The 25187-nt window shown below is 36.2% G+C and overlaps 1 protein-coding gene and 1 long non-coding RNA gene across 2 annotated transcripts; one reads left to right on the forward strand and one right to left on the reverse strand.

The window, feature by feature from the left end:
- Positions 1–895: 895 nt before the first annotated feature.
- Positions 896–3116, reverse strand: LOC149496661 (uncharacterized). The gene is made up of 3 exons (XR_016320576.1): positions 2934–3116; positions 1871–1942; positions 896–1137 (listed from the first exon to the last, which is right to left on the reverse strand). It is a non-coding gene; the product is annotated as an uncharacterized LOC149496661 (long non-coding RNA).
- Positions 3117–19885: 16769 nt separating this feature from the next.
- On the forward strand, positions 19886–22509 carry LOC119371359 (AAA-ATPase At3g50940-like). The gene is made up of 3 exons (XM_089720837.1): positions 19886–20878; positions 21128–21469; positions 21828–22509. The coding sequence occupies exons 1-3, from the start codon at positions 19940–19942 to the stop codon at positions 22341–22343; spliced, it is 1797 nt and encodes a 598-aa protein (XP_089576963.1). The 5' UTR covers positions 19886–19939; the 3' UTR covers positions 22344–22509.
- The last annotated feature ends 2678 nt before the right edge of the window (positions 22510–25187 follow it).

The raw sequence follows: 25187 nt of genomic DNA on the forward strand, positions 1-25187 counted from the left end.
GCAGAAGCAGATCGCGCCTCCACCAGCTCGAGCGTAGCCATAGCGCCACTACCTCTCCTCACCGCCGCTCGCCGTTCTTCACAGCCTCCATCTAGCGAGCACCGTAGACAGGAGCAGCGCCTCAGCTCAGTTGCAGCTCCAGCGCGTCTCCGACCACCAGGAGCATATCTGTCGCGCTTGCAGTTGCGCCGCCAGCTGCTCTGTCATGGCCCAGCCCATGGTCAATATTGTCCGCTTTGGGGCTCCAGCCCGTACGAGTACCCCCTCACGGTTTTGTTTTCAGGCAGGCTTTGCAACCCGCCCAAAAGGCCTCTTCCAGAGTGCGCAGCCCAATGGTCGATATTGTCCGCTTTGAGGAGTTGATAACTACATTCCCTCTCACGGTTTTGTTCCTTTGGGAGTTGATAACTACATTCCCCAAAGAAGGCCTCAACCATGTTCTGGAACCACCCCTCTTATGTACAGGACCACCCCCTCGTACTTAACCGATGTGGGATTTGCCTAAGGTGTGCTGGCCTTGCCACATACACCCCCCCTTGGGGACTCAGCGTCCTCGCTGAGGTTTGCCCCACCACCGGCCAGAGGAACGAGGGTCGGCTCTGATACCAATATAAACATGTCACACCTTACCCTACTTTAAGACATGGCATGTCGCCCGTAATATAATTAATAAGCACTTAATTCTTATAAATGCTTACTAAGTATACTACAAGGGACTTAATCCTTTTAATTCCTTCATTTTTATATCTTGTAGCAAAATAATTTAGTTATTAAATATATATAACTTCTTTTGGTAGATATTAATCTCAATATAATTTCTTAAACATATTATAAAAAAAAACATAAAATAAAATGGTTCCATAACCCATAAGTCCATGGATGATTTAATTACATATTGGAGTCCTGTTCAAATCTTAGATACATAATAGAAATTAATTACTTTAATAGACTATAAATTTTCAAATTCATACAATCATAATTTATATGAATCTGCTCAAATATACATAAATGATCTGTTAATGTTTAATACATCATACATATTCCAAAAGAAGTCAAATATACAATAGCTACATCAGTAGCATACTATCTACATCAAATAAAAATGATCCTCTCTTGGTTCTTTTTCCTTTCCTTTACCTGCGATAGTACAAAAGCAACTATCGCTAAGCATATGGCTTAGTGGTGTACTAAAAAAAATAATAAGGAATGACAATTCATAAATCCACCATGGTAAAGAAAATAAGAAACAAAATAAATCAATACCATTTAAATCATCAATTCATAATATAGTCTTTAATGCTTTTATAGAGTCAATTCTGAGGGCCATCAATGTCTAATGTGCACATCTAGACCTGCTATCTACAACCTCAATCTGTGATATGATTTCAACAGAAGAGGGAGCAATCTACAACCTCAACATGGAGGGAGAATTTCATATCAATCATATATCATCTAGTGATGATATCCATGTTCAATCGATCGTAATATCAACTTCAACAAATGAAATGATATTCGGGGTAATAACCATATCTATATCAGCTGTAAGACTTTTAAACAATTCCATTTATGTACTAATATCAAAATCACAATGGACAACATTTCATTTCACAACCACTGCTAAAAACATTTAATCACGGCCACCCCTCATACTACAGATATCAATTGGCCAACGTCCTCCTCTTTCACAGTATAAGAATCATAAAATTCATTTACAAATATCATTCGGTCGTATGCTTTCAAAATAATCTTTTTCCTCTTTAAAAACTTATGAATATAGTTATAATTCATAAAGCAAATCCATTGAAAATATTTTGCAAAATCAATTTCATTTTGTTTAAATAAAAGTAGGAAAGGAATAATATACACTAACCTGAACTAGATGGCTCCCCTAGCCCTTTTCCTCTAGTAATCACCCTCTCCTCAACTCCCTTTCTCTCAGCAGCTGTAGCATGATATTAATACTCACATTAAGATCATACTACACAATGTACACACATGCACTTCTATAAGAATGTAAATTAAGCATTAGAATGTAGTCTCATGCTTTTTCTTTCATTTTCACTATACTTGTCCAAGTGTTATATGATCTGAGTTTAAGCATGAAACACTTCATATCCAACACTTAACCACATCCTAGACACAAAATACTAACAACGAAAACAATAGAAGTGAATAGCATGCTAAATTCGTTCAAGGTTTATGAAATGCAGAATTTCAGCATTTGAGTAGCTGGCATTGCGTTGACTATATCTTGAATTCCCCATATTCAATTGCCCTGAAATTTTGACAGCATGTTCCAAACATCTTAGGGTACTGTTCTGGAAAATTTCATAATTTTTAAAGCTCATTTGCATTTTTAAATGACATAATTATAGAATCTGAAGTTCAGTTTTTCTCATGCTGAGCAGCCTGCATTGATTTACTTATAACTCCATTTCCTTTTATCCAACGGCCTTTAAATTTTAACACGACCTACCCAACATCTCAGCCTATCTCCATATCAAATTTCATAAATTTTGGAGTTCATTTGCTTAGTCAAATAGGTCAATTACAGAAGCTGAATTTCAGGCAGCCCAACTGTAACATGTCCAACAATAATTTATATATGTTTAAGCATTCTCACCTCACTTCCAGCACAAATTCATGCAATCCAACTCTTCTATTACTTACATAACATCATAATATAAGAATATCAGAATTCCTAGTTCATGGCATATCAAGAACAAACTCAAAATCATCCATCTTGGTGACTTATGCAACTTAGACTTTGAATTCATGCATAACTACTTTCAATCATCTTAAATCACCTTAAAATCACTTCTCATCACTTCATCTTCACCAAATCAGATTACACAAACAAGCACCTCACTTCAAAGTTCATGGAATTCAAAAAGTAATCCATAGAAATGAAGGAGGAAGTGAAAATAACTAACCTTCTCTTAAGAATTACTTGAAAATTCTTTGATTTTCACCTTCTTTTTGCTTGGTTTTGACTCAAAACCCTCCTCCTCTCTTCTTGAACGACCTGAACTGCAAAATGGGTGGTAAGTGTCGTGCTTCTCTTCACTTCTTCATAAAAATTATATAATAAACTTTATTAAAAATTCCTTCCATGTCCTTTAATTGCAAATTGCACTATAATCCTCCATTTTGTTTTCCCTTCATCCTTTGGCACTCTAATCTTTTTAATCACTTTACTTTAGTCCTATTAGGTATAAACCAAGTGTATTTAATATTCTAAACTCCACTTGGTAAAAATCGTACGGAAATTACCGTTTTTCAGGCTTTTCAGGTAAAATCGTGCTTTACCGAGAAGTCATTCATCTTTCAACTCATTTTTGATTTCCTTTAAGCTTTCACATGGATTTGTAAAGATCAATTAATGTTTCATTTAATATTAATATTATGTGGCAAGGCCAGCACACCTTAGGCAAATCCCACATCGGTTAAGTACGAGGGGGTGGTCCTGTACATAAGAGGGGTGGTTCCAGAACATGGTTGAGGCCTTCTTTGGGGAATGTAGTTATCAACTCCCAAAGGAACAAAACCGTGAGAGGGAATGTAGTTATCAACTCCTCAAAGCGGACAATATCGACCATTGGGCTGCGCACTCTGGAAGAGGCCTTTTGGGCGGGTTGCAAAGCCTGCCTGAAAACAAAACCGTGAGGGGGTACTCGTACGGGCTGGAGCCCCAAAGCGGACAATATTGACCATGGGCTGGGCCATGACAATTGGTATCAGAGCCGACCCTCGTTCCTCTGGCCGGTGGTGGGGCAAACCTCAGCGAGGACGCTGAGTCCCCAAGGGGGGGTGTATGTGGCAAGGCCAGCACACCTTAGGCAAATCCCACATCGGTTAAGTACGAGGGGGTGGTCCTGTACATAAGAGGGGTGGTTCCAGAACATGGTTGAGGCCTTCTTTGGGGAATGTAGTTATCAACTCCCAAAGGAACAAAACCGTGAGAGGGAATGTAGTTATCAACTCCTCAAAGCGGACAATATCGACCATTGGGCTGCGCACTCTGGAAGAGGCCTTTTGGGCGGGTTGCAAAGCCTGCCTGAAAACAAAACCGTGAGGGGGTACTCGTACGGGCTGGAGCCCCAAAGCGGACAATATTGACCATGGGCTGGGCCATGACATGCTCCACCACCAGGTCGCGCCACCACTGCAAGTCAGCCCCTCCTGTGTCAATCTCAGGTGGTCCAATCGCTTCCAGCACGCGTAGTTTCAATCTGAGGATTATAAAAATTCAAAAATGCGAGGACAAAAGCTGGAAGCATGTGGCTAAAAAGGCAGTCCTTTCAAAGGACAATAAAGAACTGTGAGTAGTGTTAGATAACTAGTATCATCCGCCTGCATTCATGCATTCATGGCTAAATGTTATCATGCATTATTTTGTTGAATTATCATACTGTGATGCACTATTTGTTGATATTAAAAATTGTTTGATTATTTGTGTTGTGACTATGCTGTGCTTTGTTTGTGTGGAATTGGGATGAAGTGGGTCACCATGGGTTTGTGAGACCGTTACCGTTATATGGATCCTGATTATGATTACCGTTACCGTTATATGGATCATGATTACCGTTAGCCGGGTAAATGGGAGATCGGCGCCCCCATGTGCACCTACAGTTACCGTTACCGTTAACCACAGGTTGGCTTCTTTATTGGGTGCACCGGATAATCTAGATTTGATTGCAGCCCGCAGGGTGGCCTCTTGTTGTGAGCGCGTGATGATCTAGATTTGATGGAGACGACCGGGTTGCCTCCTGTTGGTATGGAAAAGAAAAGAGAGAATGGAAAAACAATGAGAGGGCTGGTCAAGTGAGGATTAGACCGGTCGGCCAGTATGGGAGATCGGCTCCCTAGTGCACACGTGAGAGGATGAGCCATGTGGGAGGACGGCTCATCGGGGGTTCGGTGACTCCACTGACTAATTTCCACGTGATGTGATTATATGAAGGTGATAATAATTGTGATTGCTGTTGTATTGCCATTTGTGTGACAAACTGCATGATCATATAATTAAACGCATGACCAGATTAAAATATTTTAGCATCTGTGTGACTGTGTGGGGTGAGAGGGTTATCTAACCCTACTCATTGAGTTTGGCGCTCATCCCTGCCTACTATTTTTTTTCCAGGTAATAGAAAGAAAGGAAAGCCCTATGGAGTTGAAATACTTATTATAGAAGACCGTTAATGATAGAAATAACGATGTGAATGTAAAGGTAGAGTTCCGCAATTGTATTCCAACTGGGTTGTAAATGATTAAATAGAGTATAGACATTTATTATGTGGACTGTACTTTGGATATATTTGTGAAATAAATTATTGGGCCTGAATCCATAATTATGAATAGAATGTAAGATTTAAATAAGTTAGGCTTACTACGGGCTTTGGGGGCCTTAAGCCCACCCAAGTCCTAGTGCCGGTCCGGCCCACGGAAATGGGTCGTGACAAAGTTGGTATCAGAGCATTAAGTTGGGCCTTAGGAATCAATTGCGGAACATAGGAAATTGAATATAAAACTCCTACGTTGGGATCGGCCGTAACCAACAAAGGAGAGACACTAAATAGGAGACGGTCTTAGTGCAGGTGGACGCACTGTGCTCTAAGCCAGGCACAGAATCATAAATAAAATAAATAATAAGAATAAATAAATAGATAAATAAATGGTGAAAGATAATTATATCTATAAATAATGATATTTTAAAGGTTAGTTAAAGCTTTGAAACACAGAAGAAATTAGAAGGAAGTGCAGTGGCCTGATCAACCAGTGTACTCTTTCTAATGGAAACTGTGTCCTTAGCTTAAAAATTTAAATTTTCTCCTATGGAATAACATTTAGATAAGAGGATAAGTGATATGTGCTTAATAGGTTGAAGCAAAAATAATAAAAGCATGCTAGTGTTATTTAATATATGTTGACTGTGGAATACATGCTTGAAATTGCATAGATTTGTATATATGTGTACGTACAGCAGGGGTATATTGAGAATGGGCTGTTAGTCTTAATTGATAAAAGAGTTAGATGATTCGGGGTCAAGGACATTAGGATCTATTTAATGAGGGTATTGATTTTAGCATATTTATTTGATGAAGTTTACATGATATGGTTGGTGGAATTTATTAGAACTGTGGAGATAATCATTTTTCTGGATGGAATATATATCTTGGTTAGTACATTTACATGAATGATATTTATAAGGTTTAAATGATAAATGATTTGGTGTGATTTGCAATAATAATTGATGATGAGTGTTTTTCGTAAGAAATAATGTTGGTGGAATTATATCAAGTGCTTGTTAATTACGAGAAATAATTACTGTTTATTGGAGTAAAGAGTATTGTGGTAATAATCAACTATTTCTTTCAAGTGTATGACTATAGGGAATGATATAAATTATTGTGGTTATAAGAAAGGTAAATTGTGATTCTTAGTAAGAAATGAATTGCTTTAATCTTTATGTACCTAGTAACGGATATTGTGTGGATTGTGGCACTTTATGGGTTAATAGGACATGATTATGAATTAAATTCAACGAGATTTAGTCTTTTGATATTTAAAATAATGGTTGCATTCTAGACGTTATGTAAGTTATAAATAAGGACTATTGTTTAATGAGAGATTCTATGATCCGAGAAGAAGTAAATGACTCATAAAAAGAAATTAAGATGATTATGTTATATAAATAGTGGGCCATGACAGTTATGTGCATTGATGAATGATATAGGACATTAAAGGATAATCGTCCAACTATGGACTTGATGTTACACCAATGAATTAGATAAATAAGACTGGATCTAGTTCTATTATTGTATGGATATGAAGAAAAGACTCAACTACAAAAATGTGAGGAGTATAGATGAATAGGATTTAAATGAGGATAATTGGTATTTAGAATTTTGACAAATTAGGAATAACTACTATTAATGTGAAAAAAAAAAAGTGAAATACTATTAAGGGTAGAATGATGGAACATGTATATTATTGAAGGTAGGAAAATGGCTTTGAGGTTTAAAATAATTATCACTGTCGGTGATAATTCTACTAGAATATTAAACAAATAATTGATAATGTTATGACCAAACTTTTGAGTTGAGTTAATCGGGTCTTGTGAGGTGAGTTTCGAGAATTAGTGGTTCATAAATAGTAAATTTAGAATCTAAAAAGAGATCAAATGTAGGAAGCTATTAAATGTCTGGTGATAAACAAATAGATAAATGATTCAAGGATTGTAATCCCGATGAGGAAAAGAACTAAGTACTTATATTCAGGAAGAAAGATAGACTTTCTACTTGAGAGTAAGAAATTTTTGACTTCTGTCATTTGATAGCGTCTAGTTAGGAAATAGTTTTATGAGTTATATGAATCGAATCCATATAATGAGCTTATAAATGTATTATGTACAAGTGTTGAAAGCTTTGTAATTAAAATCAATATTGTCTTTCCTAGTTTAGGTTTATTGTCTTTCCTAATTTAGGTTTATTCCTATTTAGATCTCTTCCTATATTGGAACAATCTTGTGTATATATATAGTGATGTAGAGATTGAAAATATAACACACAATAAAAAAGAAATTCGAAATATTCTTTCAACATGGTATCAGAGCCATTGCCGTGAATTTTTTCGGCGACGGTTTCGATTTGAAACAGGGCTGAGATATACAGAGTGCCGCCGGAGTTAGGAGTTGGCCGTCACCGCCCAGCTCAGAAGGAAGAGGGACTGCCGATCGGCCCTCCATCCAAGCCGCGTCGCTGTCCGACCACCCGCGTGTGCACACGCGCCGCCAGAAGTTTTCGGCCGTTCTTCACGCGCCGGCGCGTGCGGCTGTTTCTGGCGAGATCCGTCGACGTTTTTTGTTCCGACGGCCTCGATTTGTTATGGCGTTCTTCCCTTGCTGGTTCTTCAGCACCAGTTTTTGCTTTTTGCAATTTTTTCCTTTTTTTGGTTGATTTCTGCCGCTGCCAGTTCTTCGCCACTACCGCTTAAAAATTTTTTTCTGACAATATGGCTGACGGAAAAAAGGTAGATATGGGTTTTCACTCAGAGAGCCCCTCTCTTCAGATTAGTCTGGTGAAGTTAGATGGAACAAACTACCTGGCTTGGTCTCGATCTTGCTTATTATTCATTGAAGCAAGAGGTTTGCAGGGATACCTTGATGGTGGCGCAACTAAACCAGGTTCGATAGATCCAGGCTTTAACAAATGGAAATCCGAGAATTCTCTTATTATGTCTTGGTTAATAAATTCCATGCAGCCAACTATTTCCCGAGGCTATTTGCTTCTTGATACAGCTAAGAAGATATGGGATGCCGCTTCACAGACGTATTTGCAAACTGGAAACTATGCTCAGAGGTATGAATTGCGACAGAAAGTTCATGAAACCAAATAGGGAGATCTGACTATCGCTCAGTATTTTGCTGAACTTAGTGGGTTATGGCAAGAACTGGATTATTACCAAGACTTTCAAGCCAAATGTACTGATGATGCGACTCAAGTTCAGAAGTTGATTGAAGTAGAACGTGTGTATGATTTTCTAGCTGGCCTAAACAACGAGTATGATCAAATTCGAGTCCAAGTTCTTGGACGAGATCCTTTTCCATCCTTGCGACAAGCATATTCTTTTGTACAGCAAGAGGAGACTCAGAGGAATGCAATGGTTCACAGATCTACAATTGATAAAGCAGGGTTGATTGCTAATTCTGCAAGTGAACATATACAGGCTGCCAAGAACGGTTCTTCAAACAGAGATCAATTATTTTGTGACTATTGTGGTAAGAACAGGCACACGAAGGAGTTCTGCTGGAAATTACATGGACGCCCAACTAAAGGGCGTGGAGGAAAGCGGGTCAGTTCTTCTAGACTGCAGGCACACATATCTGATGGTGGAGCTTTATGTGAGGAAACATCTACTACTGGTAGCTTTTCTGATAAGGAAATTCAGTCCCTGAAACGATTGTTGTCACAGCTTGATTCTTCCTCAACTCAGACTGCAGCTTCTAATTTTGTTAATTCAGGTAATGCTTTTCTTACCTTTCTTGCAAAAATTGCAAAACCCTCTTGGGTTATAGATTCAGGAGCAAATAAACATACAACAGGCTCTATAAAACATTTTCGTACATATTCTAAGTATCAAGGCACAGAAAAAATTCGCATTGCGGATGGCTCCTTAGTACCCATTACTGGCACAGGTTCTATTAACTGTACTTCCAATATTAAACTCTCCTCTGTTCTTCATGTCCCTAGATTCCCTATTAATCTATTATCTGTTAGCTTAATCACAAAAGCGCTTAATTGCAAAGTAACCTTTTACCCTACTCATTGTATATTTCAGGAACTAAACACGGGGAGAACGATTGGCAGTGGTAGCTTGCGCGATGGACTGTATCTGTTGGATGACGTTTGTCGTTTTTCAAAGTCGGGTACCGGTCAAGCTTTGTTAGGAACTTCTAGAAATCCTTCCCATGAAGTTATTCAATGGCATAGGAGATTAGGACATCCCTCTTTTTCTGTTTTAGGACGTTTATTTCCCACTTTATTTGCTAAGTGTGATTTCGATTCCTTAGTATGTGATGCTTGTGAACTTGCCAAACACACCAGGCATTCTTATTCTCAAATTAATAATAAAAGCTTGATTCCTTTTGCTACTATTCATTCTGATGTATGGGGTCCTACTAAAACTGTCTCTCTTTCTGGTTATAGGTGGTTTGTGACCTTTATTGATTGTTGTACTAGATTAACTTGGGTTTATTTGATGAAAACAAAAAATGAAGTTTTTTCGTGTTTTCAGAATTTCCATAGAATGATTTGTACTCAGTTTGATGCGCATGTTAAAATCCTAAGAACTGATAATGGTACTGAATACATGAATGCAGTTTTTCGTACCTATTTAGATTCTAATGGTATTATTCATCAAACTAGTTGTGTCAATACTAGTGCTCAAAATGGAGTTGCGGAAAGAAAAAATAGGCATTTACTGGAAGTAGCTAGGTCTCTTATGTTCACTATGAATCTTCCCAAACCATATTGGGGGGATGCTATTTTGACTGCTGCTTACCTTATCAATCGTATGCCTCTTCGTACTTTAAATTTTAAAACTCCATTAGAGGTTCTTCAAAGAAAAAACTCTTATATTGTACCTCCTAAAGTCTTTGGTTGTGTTTGTTTTGTTCATCAGAATGGTCTAAGCAAATTAGATCCTAGAGTCTTGAAGTGTGTGTTTGTTGGTTACTCTGCTACTCAAAAAGGATACAAGTGTTATCATCCTCCTTCTAGAAAATATTTTGTGAGTATGGATGTTACCTTTCGGGAATTTGAGTCTTATTTTCCTTCCCAATCACCTCTTCAGGGGGAGAAATATCAGATGGAAGAGGTGATGAATGACGTTCCTTTCCAGGGGGAGTTTCCTGTAGACATAGATAGTAGGAGAGAACAACCCAAACCTCTAGAAAGATTGGATAGACCTGATTTGAAAACCTACACACGACGGACTAATACAGATACAACCATGGAGCATGAGACCTCTGATCAACCGTCTTCTCCAATTTCAGGCTCTGAAAATACAGCCGAACAAGAACTTGGTGAGTCTTCTTTAATTCCTGATGATTCTGATCCTAATCTTGATTCCAGCCCTTCTGTCAATGACCTTGATATTCCTATTGCTCTTAGAAAAGGAGTTAGAACGTGCACTAAACATCCTATCTCCCATTTCATCTCTTATAATGCTCTGTCCCCTTCCTATAGAGCCTTTGTTTTGTCTGTTTCTTCTGTTTCTATACCGCAGGATTGGCAAGAGGCATTACAGGACTCAAAATGGAAGGCTGCAATGGTTGAGGAGATGAGAGCTTTGGCAAAAAACGAGACATGGGATCTTGTAACTCCTCCATCAGGAAAGAAGCCAGTTGGATGTAAATGGGTGTTCACAGTTAAACATAAGGCAGATGGTTCCATTGAGAGGTACAAGGCCAGATTGGTAGCTAGAGGGTTCAGTCAGACCTATGGAGTTGATTACCAGGAAACTTTTGCCCCTGTAGCCAAAATGAATACAATTAGAATTTTGCTGTCTTGTGCAGCCAATCTTGACTGGGAATTACATCAGTTTGATGTTAAAAACGCTTTTCTACATGGTGATTTGAAAGAAGAGGTGTATATGGAGATTCCTCCTGGATTTGATGATGACAAGACCAGAGGAAAAGTTTGCAAGCTGAAGAAGTCATTATATGGGCTGAAGCAATCACCAAGGGCATGGTTTGAAAGGTTTAGTAAAGCTATGCTTTCTTTTGGGTACATGCAAAGCGATGCTGATCATACTTTGTTCATCAAACATCATAAAGGTAAGATCACCTTGCTTATTGTTTATGTTGATGATATAGTGATGACTGGAAATAATGAAGAAGAAATGACTCACTTGAGAAATTTGTTAGCTAGGGAGTTTGAGATTAAGGATTTGGGAAAGTTGAGATATTTCCTTGGGATAGAAGTTGCTAGATCAGAAAAAGGGATTTTTATTTCTCAAAGAAAGTACATGATCTTCTTAAAGAAACTGGTATGTTGGGATGTAAACCCGCAGAATCACCTATTTAAGCCAATCATAAGCTTCAAGCTGGAGTGGGAAGTTCAGTTGATGTTGGCAGGTATCAGAGATTGGTCGGGAGGTTGATTTACCTTGCCCATACTAGACCAGATATTGCCTATGCTGTAAGTTTAGTGAGTCAGTATATGCATGACCCTCGGGAGTCTCATTTAGAAGCTGTGCATCGGATTCTAAGCTATTTAAAATCAGCTGCTGGTAGAGGACTTTTATTTTCTAAACATGGCCATTTGACAATAACAGGCTATACAGATGCGGATTGGGCTGGTTCTCTTGATGATAGGAGATCAACCTCAGGATATTGTGTTTTTGTTGGAGGAAACCTTGTCACATGGAGAAGCAAGAAGCAGGCTATTGTTGCAAGGTCCAGTGCAGAAGCAGAATATAGAGCTATGGCACAAGGAATATGTGAACTCCTATGGTTGCGCAGATTAATGGAAGAGTTAAAGTTGGTTGAAACAACAAATATATCCTTGTTTTGTGATAGTAAAGCAGCCATCAGTATTATGAATAATCCAGTCCAGCATGATCGAACTAAGCACATAGAGATTGATCGTCACTTTATAAAAGAGAAGATAGTTGAAGGCCTTATAAAGGTCTCCTATATAGCTTCAAAAGAGCAACTAGCCGATGTTTTCACGAAGGGTTTGAATAGCAAACTGTTTCATCCTTTGGTTTGCAAGTTGGGCATGAGTAATATCTATGCACCAACTTGAGGGGGAGTGTTGAAAGCTTTGTAATTAAAATCAATATTGTCTTTCCTAGTTTAGGTTTATTGTCTTTCCTAATTTAGGTTTATTCCTATTTAGATCTCTTCCTATATTAGAACAATCTTGTGTATATATATAGTGATGTAGAGATTGAAAATATAACACACAATAAAAAAAAAAATTCGAAATATTCTTTCAACAACAAGTGATGAGTGTTATTAATAGTAATAACTGGGAATAAGAGTTGATGAAGAATCATGAGGTTCAGCTTGAGGTGGCGATGAATATGAATAAATGTAATGTCTTGATGCAAAGTAGTTAGAATAAGAAATTCCTATTACTTAGTGCATTTTTGTAAGTTACTTAGTTTATTGGATGGAGAAAGGGAGATATAATTATGCCTCTAGGGAACAGAAAAGTATCTAGAGTATTTTATACATCAATGAACTAACTGAGTTTTAATTTTACTATTCATTTGGAATATTGAGATTTGTATAAGAATAAATAAGTGGATTTGGACTAATTTTAGCAAATTTAGTAAGGAGGATACACATAAGTATTCGAGGATTGAAAACATAAACTATAAGATTATTGGATGGGTAACGAGATGGTTAAGATTACATCTTAATTATATTGGAACGCCAACTCATGTGTGTCAATTAGATAAATTATTAGTTTAAATTACCCATGGAATGATTGAGGTACTAATTAAGGTGAGAATTATTGAAATATAATTCAGAGTCAATGTAAACCTATTCCGAATTTCTTAGTAATTGGTAGCAATTATGATTGAATGAATATAATTGTGTTATAAATGGCAGCTTGCGACATATCTTGTGGTTTAAGGGAATACTTAATTAATTAGGTCCATTGAGGATTGGTACATTGTAACTCCGATGTTGAAGGATTCAATGAGGTATTAACCTTATTTGGAGTAAAGAATATAGAGATAACATAATTAAGGTTGAGGATATTCCTAGATCGTATTAGGTATAAATTTTACAAATTTGAAAGTGATATACATTACGATAGGCTTAGAGAAAAGGAATAACCCAATAATATTATTATCTGAATATTCATAGGCATTCATGAGATTAAGAATAAACATAAAACAATGGGCATAATGTAACCAGGAATTGGATTATAGGTTTAATATCCTTAATCTCATACTTAACTAGAGTAAAAGGCGTTACTTGTTTAGGATTCTTGATTTCTAAATACGTAAACTTAGGTCTAAAAGATTGATCAAGGATAGAAGAAATAGATAAATTGAATATAAACTACGGTTTGGAGAATTTTACATCTTGATTGTAGGCTGGATTTCTTTATGGAAGTGAGTATAATAGAATGGCGTTTACAAATTCTAGAAATAAATGAAGAATTATCTGGCATGACAACAATTAACTTGGCTAGTTGCATAAGTTCTTGTCATAATTAGTTAAGAAATGGTATGATATGACAAATTGGAAAGAGGAACAGAGAAGTTAAAACTAAATTAGGGACTCGACTATGAGTTTAAATTTTCTCTATATAGTTGATGTACGATTTGTTTTCATGAAGATTCTCATTAGTAGGATTTGAAAGGAGATTATATGTCTTTCGTTGGAAAATGGTTAAGGTGATAAATATGTGATGAGATTGGGATAGAAGTCATGATCTCCTATCAGTTGATAGCAATTAGCTAGAGAAATGTCATGATTTTGTTTGAAATAAGCTTGTAGTAGTGGTAAGAATTTGTTCTCTTTAATTGGAAATGATCAAATAGTACTTAATGGCAGAATTTGATAATAATCGAAAACCTCCTTGAATTGGCAGCAACCATCTTATCTAATTATAAATTTCCTCCATGATTATTGGAGCAATGATATTAATATTTGGAACTGAAGGAAAATGGATGAGTCAGCATGTAGGTTTTGAATTTTGAAATAAGGATTCTAAATTGGGATAGTAGTAAATTTGAATATGTGAATTTTTGTATCAGAAGATTTAATACTTGGTTTGTGTATGAGCGTCTTATTGAGTGATTATCAGTGCCTATAATAGCTAGTGAAAAATAAATGAGGCGATATACAAATGTAGGTCACATAATATATAACTAATGAAATTAATAACCCTTACTTGAGCAGAGATTACGAGGAACTTAAATTCTTATGTGTAAAGGTGAATACTAGTGTCGAATTTGTGTCTTGGATTATGAATATTTTACTTGATTTGACGCCTTGTAAATATAGTACAACTCAAGTTTAAATTAACTATAGTGATAAGTCGATATCTAAACTTTGGGGATGAGTTCAACTCATAATCATCCTACCCTCTCTATAAATTAGATTTTCTTCCCGTGCTTGTTTATTGGGTTGTCTTAATTAATAAATCTAATAAAAATTAGTTTCACCACTCTGACTAACGAACTCAAAAATATTTACCTCATCGTCTTGATTCACCCTTCTAGCTGCTCAGACGAACAAGTATCCTCCTAAATGTAAATGCAATAACTTTTAGCAGTTGCAGCATTATGTGAGAAGCACAACTACCATTGTCGTAAACAACTGTTGCATCCTAGCTTCTTGCTACTTTTAACATTCGAGGATGAATTTATTTAAGGGGGGAAAACTGAAACAACCCGAATTTTTATTTTCAAAATATTTTCCAATTAAATTTAATGAACCGACAGCCTGTAAATTTATTTCAATATTTTAATGCGAATACTGTGATAAACCGAACCGAAAAAGCGATTAAAAAATTTGAAAACCAAAGGCTTGGGCCAAATCGAACCGGTTCGTCCCAAACAATCTAGAAACATCTCCTTCCCTTTTTTTTTTCTTCTCATCAACGCTCACTCCCTCACCATTTTTGCGCCACTAGTCCACCACCGACACTGCCATCAGCACACTGCCAACACCACCACCTCCTCCTCTCTTCTTCTTCTTCTTCTTCTTCTTCTTTCTTTCTTTTCTTTTCTTTCTTTCTCTTTCTTTTTCCCTGCGCCTGCGACTCCGTTGCTGGCAGAAGCAGATCGCGCCTCCACCAGCTCGAGCAGAGCCATAGCGCCACTACCGCTCCTCACCGCTGCTCGCCGTTCTTCACAGCCTCCATCTAGCGAGCACCGTAGACAGGAGCAGCGCCTCAGCTCAGTTGCAGCTCCAGCGTGTCTCCGACCACCAGGAGCATATCTGTCGCGCCTGCAGTTGCGCCGCCAGCTGCTCCGCCACCAGGTCGCGCCACCACTGCAAGTCAGCCCCTCTTGTGTCGATCTCAGGTGGTCCAATCGCTTCCAGCACGCGTAGTTTCAATCCGAGGATTATAAAAATTCAAAAATGCGAGGACAAAAGCTGGAAGCATGTGGCTAAAAAGGCAGTCCTTTTAAAGGACAATAAAGAACTGTGAGTAGTGTTAGATAACTAGTATCATCCGCCTGCATTCATGCATTCACGGCTAAATGTTATCATGCATTATTTTGTTGAATTATCATACTGTGATGCACTATTTGTTGATATTAAAAATTTTTTGATTATTTGTGTTGTGACTATGCTGTGCTTTGTTTGTGTGGAATTGAGATGAAGTGGGTCACCATGGGTTTGTGAGACTGTTACCATTATATGGATCCTGATTATGATTACCGTTACCGTTATATGGATCCTGATTACCGTTAGCCGAGTAAATGGGAGATCGGCGCCCCCGTGTGCACCTACCGTTACCGTTTCTGTTAACCACAGGTTGGCTTCTTTATTGGGCGCACTGAATAATCTAGATTTGATCGCAGCCCGCAGGGTGGCCTCCTGTTGTGAGCGCCTGATGATCTAGATTTGATGGAGACGACCGGGTTGCCTCCTGTTGGTATGGAAAAGAAAAGAGAGAATGAAAAACAATGAGAGGGCTGGTCAAGTGAGGATTAGACCGGTCGGCCAGTATGGGGGATCGGCTCCCTAGTGCACACGTGAGAGGATGAGCCATGTGGGAGGACGGCTCATCGGGGGTTCGGTGACTCCACTGACTAATTTCCACGTGATGTGATTATATGAAGGTGATAATAATTGTGATTGCTGTTGTATTGCCATTTGTGTGACAAACTGCATGATCATATAATTAAACGCATGACCAGATTAAAATATTTTAGCATCTGTGTGACTGTGTGGGGTGAGAGGGTTATCTAACCCTACTCATTGAGTTTGGCGCTCATCCCTGCCTACTATTTTTTTTCCAGGTAATAGAAAGAAAGGAAAGCCCTATGGAGTTGAAATACTTATTATAGAAGACCGTTAATGATAGAAATAACGATGTGAATATAAAGGTAGAGTTCCGCAATTGTATTCCAACTGGGTTGTAAATGATTAAATAGAGTATAGACATTTATTATGTGGACTGTACTTTGGATATATTTGTGAAATAAATTATTGGGCCTGAATCCATAATTATGAATAGAATGTAAGATTTAAATAAGTTAGGCTTACTACGGGCTTTGGGGGCCTTAAGCCCACCCAGATCCTAGTGCCGGTCCGGCCCACGGAAATGGGTCGTGACAATATTATTGTCAATCCACAAACTTGAAAGAGACATTTTTAGCAATCTCAATATTTTTCCAATGATTCTCACTTTTATAGATAAATAATTAAATATTATAGATTAAACTTGCCTTAATCCAGTTTTTGGGCGTACCTATAAACCAAATCAACAAATATTTTTGCTAATTGTTCGCAAATAGCATTGTAGGATGGATGAAACTTTGCCTAGACTCGATATGCAGGTTGATCTATAGATCCTGATAGGTGTTAATTCTATAGTGTTTTAATATAGTTTTTATTTGAATTTTAGTAAGTTTTATTGCTTTAATTTGATTTTAAATCACTTTTAGTATAATTATGTTCAAAAGCTTCCTTGATCTTTAATCCGCTTGATCTAAGAAAAAATTGCAGAAATTTGGCGCAGAAAAGAACTTTATAATACAAGGCACTTAGCTTCTAGCACGCCCAGGCCGTGCTAAAAAGCACAACCGTGCTAGAAGCCAAGGAAACCAAAGGAGAGACAGAAGAGAGCACGGCCAGGGTGTGCCAAAAGGCACGGCCGTGCTATAATGGGACCAGGGCGTGTCAAAGCATAGCACGCCCGTGACAACTCTAGGCAGACTTCCAGAGAAAAGCACGCCCTTGCCGTGCTAAGTGGCACGCCCGTGCCTCAATGCTTCGCTAGCCCGTGCTACCTAGCACGCCCCGTGCTTCACTAGCCAGACTTCCAGACTAAAGCACACATGGCCCGTGCAAGGAAGCACGCCCGTGCTGCGCAGGCGGAACCAGCGGGAATTTAATGCGCAAATCAAGCTTTTTCTCACATGGGCCGACCTCGGGGAGTTTCCTAAACACACTAAACAAGACCTGGACCTATTCTTGAGGAAAAAGGAGTCCTAATCAAGAAGAAATCAAGAACCTAAACAGTCATGATCTCCTATAAAAGATTTTTCACTAAATAAGGATTCTATTTCCTAAAAGGAGTAAAACTTGCCTTCAAAAAAACTCTATATAAAGAGAGGAACTTCTCCTAACAAGGGATCTCGTTTTTTATGCAATTTCCTTACATAATTCTTTCTTTCTCTCAAGATTTCAAGCATCAAAGAATTGTGCCAAGATTCCAGGAAGCCATCAACATAGTTGTGATACAGTTTTTATTCTAAACCCTTCATCTTGTTTCTTTCTTTATTGTCTTTAATTATGATGAATGATTCAAGTATGATTGAGTTTAATTTAATTACTATGTCTAGCTAAACTCTTATACTAGGGAATTGATGTAACTTAATTCGATTCCAGTTTATAATATTAGATTTATTCTTCCTTGTTCTTGTTATAACTTATTATTGTGCTTAAGGCGTCCAGGCAGAAATTTTCCCCTGGATTGAATTATTTCAATAATTACATTCGGGAGAAGGGTTATTGATATGAAAAAGATAATAATTTACTTGAGAATAATAACTTGATGCGAAAGCTATATGGTTTGACTCAAGGGATGTTTTCATAAGTTAATAAATTTTTAAGTTGTGAACTCACAAAACAACCATAAAACCTAATAATCTGATTTATGTTTAATTTCACTATTAAAGATAGGTAATTGAACTGGATTAGAATAACTAACAATAAATCGGGAGAGCTTGTTAGTGACTTTAGGGTTGTTCTCCTACTTGAACAATTAAAATTGATTAATGAACTAATAGAATAAGCTGGATAGAATTAAGTGAAATCAAATTCCCTAGTAGCTTAATCCTCTGATTTCTTTTCACTTGAATTTTGTGTTTGATCTCTTCTATTTTTACTTTAAATTTTATTTACCTTACAGCGAATCTCCTTTATCGTCGTCTAAATAATAATAGGTTAACATAATTTTGGTAATTGATAAACAATCCCTGTGGATACGATACTTTCTTACTCTATACTACTTGTTGCGATTTCGTACACTTGCGAAAACCGCTGTCAGATCCAACCAATGACAATAAAATATCTGCCATCCAAGCACGAATAACTTCGTTTGAGAAAATATTTTCAGTTTAGAAAATTTTAAATTCAGAAAATAACTTCATTTGAGAAAATATTTTTCAGTTTAGAAAATTTTAAATTCAGAATCTTCCGCTGCACGGATCTCAATTTATATTTCTACCTATTATCTGGATATACCATCCCTCAGTAAATGGTCGAAATACCTTCATTAAAAAAAAAAAACTTTTTATTAGTTTGGTCCATAAATAAAATCATAGTCCTATTCCTGTAAGATAGTGGATGGATCACTTTTAGTAATTTTCTTTTCGAAATTGGTTAAAAAACATCAAATAACTTTTTTGGATAATTACATAAATTTACCTTTGAACTTTGCAATTTTAACCTTATGGCACTCTGAAATTTGTAGATAATTTATTGTTCACTTGAATTTGTAAATTTTAATAATATTACGCACCTTTCGAAATTAATATCATTAATCTTTAGGTTTTTTAGCTTTTATCTATAAAATATTGATTTGATATATAGTTAGCAAGACTTTTTAGAATAATAATTTTCATAATTTTCAACATTTTAATAAGTGTTTAATTGATTTAATTATGGAAATTAAAGTATTTAATAAAATAATTTCGAAAATTGAAGTATTTAATAGGTATAATTTATAAGTTAAAGTGTTTGATCGGTGAAAGTAAAAATTAAGAGTGTCACTAAGGCTGTAAACAAGACAAGGCGCTCGTGAGCTACTAGACGCTCGGCTCGGTAAAAGCTCGCTTGAGCTAGTTCAATAAGCTTATTGAGTCGAGCTATCGAACTCGTTTAATAAATGAGCCGAGCTCAAGCTTGGGTCATTAGCACGTAAGCTGGCTCACGAGCCAACTTGATCAAGCCGAGCTCCCGATTTATTTTTCAATGAGTCGAGCTCAAGCTCAAATTTTCAAACTCAAAAAAAGCTTGAGCTCGAGTTTACCAAAGCTTAGTTCGACTTATCTTATTTATACTTCTAGATGTCACCTTAAAAATTAAGGACGTAGTAAAAATTAAAGTAATAAAATTGATAGGTGAATTTATGGATTCACCAACTTTATATGCTCGTACAAAGTGGCGTGCATATCCATAAAATACAGAGAGAGAGAGCAAAAGATAGAGAAAAAAAAAAAAACCATGGTCTCAAGTTTATCAATACTAGCTTCAATTGCAATTATTCGTAGCTCATTCAATGAATTCATCCCACAAGAAATACGCAGTTACATATGGGAATTCTGTCGCCGGTTCTCATCAGAACTCACTATCGTCGTCAAAGAATCACATGAAGGCTCAACAAACCATCTCTTCAATGCCTTGGTCACATATCTTGGCAGCAATGCTTTCTGCTCCACTTCCTCTTCTTCTTCTTCCTCCTACCAGCGTCGCCTAACAGTAGGCAAAAGCGAAAGCATGAAAGTTCTAACATATGGGTTAGACAGAAACTCAGAGATAGTTGATGTATTTCATGGAATTCCAATGAAATGGGGTTATTATGCTGATTTCAATTCTACACTTCATTATGAATCGAGATGGTATGAGCTCAGGTTTCATAAAAGATATACTGATTTGATTAAAAACAAATACTTGCCTTACATTCTTGACATGGCTAAGAGAATTAAAGATCAGAATAGGATGGTTAAGTTTTACACTACTCGTGGTGGTAGAGATGGGTGGAGCTCTAAAGGACAGAATTTAGATCATCCTATGACATTTGAAACATTAGCCATGGATGGTGATCTGAAGGCAAAAATTATAGACGACATAGCTGGGTTTATTAGAGGGAAAGAGTATTATAAGAAGATTGGTAAAGTATGGAAAAGAGGGTATTTGTTGTATGGCCCTCCTGGAACTGGGAAATCAAGTTTGATTGCTGCTATGGCTAATTATCTTAATTATGATATTTATAATTTGAATTTATCTGCTGTTAATTCTGACTCTGGTCTTGAGTTTTTATTGCTTCATATGTCCGATCGGTCAATTCTTGTGGTGGAAGATATTGATTGCTCTATCATGCTTCAGAATCGTCAAGCTGGAGATCATCAACAAGAAAATAACACCCAATCTTCAAGGCCTCAGGTTTGTTCTCTGTTCATCAACTAATTTGCTCATTTTCTTTATTTTCTTCTCAGTTTTAACTTCTCGTTTTCTGATTATGTTTTTACTATTGTTTTCTGGAAGATGGGTTTGTTTGAATGAGGAAGAAGGGATTAAGAACTAATTTGCGTTGTACTTACACATGTTTTTTTGGAGTAAATCCCTCCAATTGTTTGTGAGGGTTTAACCACTAAGTGTGGCTGAAGTTAAATTTGTTATTGTTATGTAAAGGTAACACTCTCTGGGCTTCTTAATGCCATAGATGGCCTTCTGTCATGCTGTGGAAATGAAAGGATTATAGTTTTCACTACTAACTACAAAGATCGGATCGATCCTGCATTGCTAAGAGCTGGCCGTATGGACATGCACATATACCTATCTTATTGCACATTCTCTACCTTCAAGCAGTTAGCAGTAAATTATTTGGATATTTGGGATCATGACCTATTTACTTCCATTGAAAAGCTTATCAAAGAAGTTCAAGTTAGCCCTGCTGACGTTGCAGGCGAACTAATGAAGAATAAAGATCCAAAGACTTCATTAGAAGGCCTTGTCAAGTTCTTGGAAGAAAAGGTAAACAACGAATGTTTTCATTAAGATTTATTTTTGGTTCATTTTGCGTCTAGAATCATACAGTTCTGTTCTGCCATAAATTGACTGGGTGACGAGCTTTTGCATCGTTAGGCTAAATTTTCCTGATAAAAAAAATGAAAAGATATAGAATTTGCAATCAGTAACAGTCAAATATGGTATTAATTTTCTTTTTCTGAGGCCTCTAGCTTAGATTCATAAAAGGGTTTCATCCCAAAATAATACAAAAGAAAATTTTTATGAAGTTTGAGATTGATTAATATCATAACAGCAATGAAAGCTGCAGTTTAAGTTGTTTCTGCATTTATACTTGCCTTTGACTTGATTTTTCCTACATCAGAAATCAGAAGCAAAATTGCAAAAACCTGAGATCAAATCAGAAAATAATAGCCTTGAACAGAAGGCTGCTGATGCTGCCTTTGAAAATAACGAAGAAGCCGAGTCTCCTAAAGCTCAATCAACTTCACCGTTTGAAAATAATTACAGAGTTAAGGAAGAATTTGAACCCGTTCTTGAAGCTATTCTTTCAAAGCACGGCGATATTGCTGCCAATTGCTCCTTGCATTCTCTTCAATGCCGTTCCTCCCTCTTGGAGATTGTTTGTGACATTATCCAGAAGCTACAAGCAACGGATTTAGAAAATCTGACTGAAATTCAGCTTGAATCCATGTTAAATAGCATACAAGACCTTGAATCAATGAAACTGGAAGTTGGGTGGCTGCGTTGGAGGTTGGAGGAGATTATGCAGGAAATGGACAAACAGCTAAAAGGAGGAAGTGCAGAAACAAACCAAAGCAACAGTAATGGCAAACTGAATTGTTTTAACAGCAAGTCCTTAATTGATGGGTTAATTTAACTTTCAAATTTAAGCAAGTGAATTTACTTTAGATGTGCTGAGAAAGTGCAGCATGCAGTATTAGCATATCTGTCTGTCTATTAACCTTAGCCTTGTTTAAGAGTAGCAGGCCAACGTAGTGGTATAAAGAAAATTTTCCCTTATTTAAGTTACAGTTATTTAAGAAGAGTACATGGCCATATTGCTTCTGGGCCTCACGTTTAGGCTGTTATTGCTTATATGATCAAAAGCAAATTGCATGGCTTAAAAAGAAAAATTATCTGTTTATAAAAATCTTTGGTCATGGGTCAATCCTCCTTAACGTAAACTCTTCTTAGGCCAGCTTCTTTGCCTCTGAAGATAAGAGGGAATTAATCAGATTTATTGTGGGCCGTAATAATTAACACGGATCTAGACATCTCCTGGAAATATAAAAAAAAAAAAAAAAAATATCCATGGCCATGGCTAAGATATATCAGGATTTCTCAATTAAATTTAATTGGCTATTGCTAAGGATGTTTTAGAATGTTTTTAATATCACTATGGATAAATCTAACAATCCCATCATTTTTCTCTCGTTCCTTCATTTATATATGTTATAGATAGATTAGATAGTTTATAAATTATTTTAAACAAGCAAATAAAACTGCTCATGCTTTAGCTCGTGTGACTTATTTTGACGCTGGTTTAAAGGTGTAGAGTTATGTTACAAACAATATTTTTTCTATCTCTGTTTCAGATTTTTCAATGAATTAATATCAATTCGATTTTCCTGAAAAAAAAAGGATAGATTATAAATATGATGAAATGCAAATTATATGATTTGAGAAAAGAATACTCTTCCTTTATTAATTTGATGTGTTCACTTTTTAGTCGGGGCAATATAAATTAAGATGGCCCAATGAAGTTCCAAATAGATCTTTTTTATTAAACTAGCACACCGGATGTAGTCAGGAATCTTGAATCAGTGAAATTGGAAATCAGCTAGCTGCATCACAGGTTATATGATATTTACAGACGAATATGAATCTGGTTTAGCAAGTATTTTCCATTTAGAGACATGCCACGGAGAAAAATACTTATTTAAGCCTGATTCATGGTCTTACTTATGAATTAAATAAATAAAACTAAGGATTTTTTAAAAAGTGTTTTGACTTTATTATTATTTTTTCAAATGTATGGTCAAAAATACTTTCGCTTCAATAAAAATATTTAATTTCATCAGTTTAGAAAATATATTCTGCCTAAAATATTGGATATTTGTAATATTGGGTCGAATATAGTATGTAAAGCCATATCGCATATGGGCCTCACTTTTAGGCTTTTCACGCATGTGGACTTGGATTTTTGAGTTGCTGTTAACACCATAATCATCAAATTTCTAATACTATTTGGAAAATATTTTCTAGCGTTTGGTACAACATTAAAAAATTTAATTTTCCATCATATAAATAATGCAATTGCAACTATTATATTTCACATAAATCTAATAAATATATGCAAATTCATAAAGAAAAATAAAAGGTGGATATCATAATAAAAAATATTTCTAATATTTTACTGTAATTTCATAAAGTTCAAACCAAAGTTCATACAATACTTAAAACATAAATCCAATTACAAATATTAGAATATTTCTAATATTTTCTCTCGGAAACGACATTAAAACGTATTCCTCTAGGTATATGGGATTCTTGTTCATATTTTGATATTATCGCGCCACTTACTGCTGTAATACTTGCAGTTGCACCAATACAAGCAGCGCGAATGGATTTGTCATCCATCTACGAAGCAAAAAAAATAATATAGCAAGAGAACTTCTATTAGAAAATAGAAAACTATGAGAAACTTTAAGATAATGGCAGTCAAAAGAACGCATAAAAGCAACCATAGAAACAATGAAACGTCAGTGTATCTATCAAAATAAACAATGAAACATCAGTTGTCTCCCTAATCCATATGGTTTCTGCAAATAAATCACAACACCCTCAAATGCAGAATAGAAGCAAACCCATCAAAGTGTATTTATCAAATAATCTAGGTTATACTCTTGAATGTCATATACCATTACTACTGTATTGATGCGTATATATTATAGGACTAAAAAAGGACTAAAAGAGCATCGTACCACGCCTCTAAGGTATTCAGGCAAGCCAGAGGAGAATCAGAGACCAAAAATAAAATGCACAGATAATTTTATGAATGCTTTGGTGTTGTCTCTTTATTGGACAAGGAGTTTCATCCTTTGTTTGAAAAAACAGGGCAGATGTCTGCATCAAATTATACTAGTGCTAATGTATCACAGCATCAAATTATACTATTTAAAAAAAATTAAACTAAAAATTCCAGAAAAAATTAAAAGTCTTATTAATAGGATTTTCTTCTTAAAAGGAAAAACTTGACCAGAACTCAATGGTCCTATATAAACTTAGTTACATGCATGTAACTATCAAATGGTCCTATATAAACTTGACCAGCACCAAAGTTTCTCCTTAGTTACATGCATAGCATACTATCAAAGTAATTTGTGTTAGGTACCGGCAATAAAGCTACGAGAATAATTACGCTGCGGAAAAATAGAAATAGTGACACAGAAATTTATGTGGTTCACCCTTAACTGTTTAGGACTACGTCCATGTAGGACTACGTCCATGGGACCAAAATATTTCTTCCACTATTAAAAATAGTAGACTTACAAAGAGAGTAATACAAAAATAGTAATACAAAAATAGTGGCACTCAAAAATTGTTTCCCAAAAAACATCCCAATAATCTTCACTATTTTTCTAGATCCTTAATTTTAAAAACTCTTTCTTAAAGCTGAAAACTCTCTAAATATGAGATTTTACTCTCTTGTTGGTGTGTA

The sequence above is a fragment of the Jatropha curcas genome, chromosome 4 (genome assembly GCF_041381405.1).
Source record: "Jatropha curcas cultivar XTBG-Jc1 chromosome 4, XTBG_Jcur_1.0, whole genome shotgun sequence".
Classification (NCBI taxonomy): domain Eukaryota; kingdom Viridiplantae; phylum Streptophyta; class Magnoliopsida; order Malpighiales; family Euphorbiaceae; genus Jatropha; species Jatropha curcas.

What these genes read in the sequence shown, in the direction of transcription:
- LOC119371359 (XM_089720837.1), top strand. Translation starts at nt 19,940, where the DNA reads ATGGTCTCAAGTTTATCAATACTAGCTTCAATTGCAATTATTCGTAGC. An exon ending in CCCAATCTTCAAGGCCTCAG is followed by an intron (nt 20,879 to 21,127) that starts GTTTGTTCTCTG and finishes TGTTATGTAAAG; the next exon opens with GTAACACTCTCTGGGCTTCT. An exon ending in TCAAGTTCTTGGAAGAAAAG is followed by an intron (nt 21,470 to 21,827) that starts GTAAACAACGAA and finishes TTCCTACATCAG; the next exon opens with AAATCAGAAGCAAAATTGCA.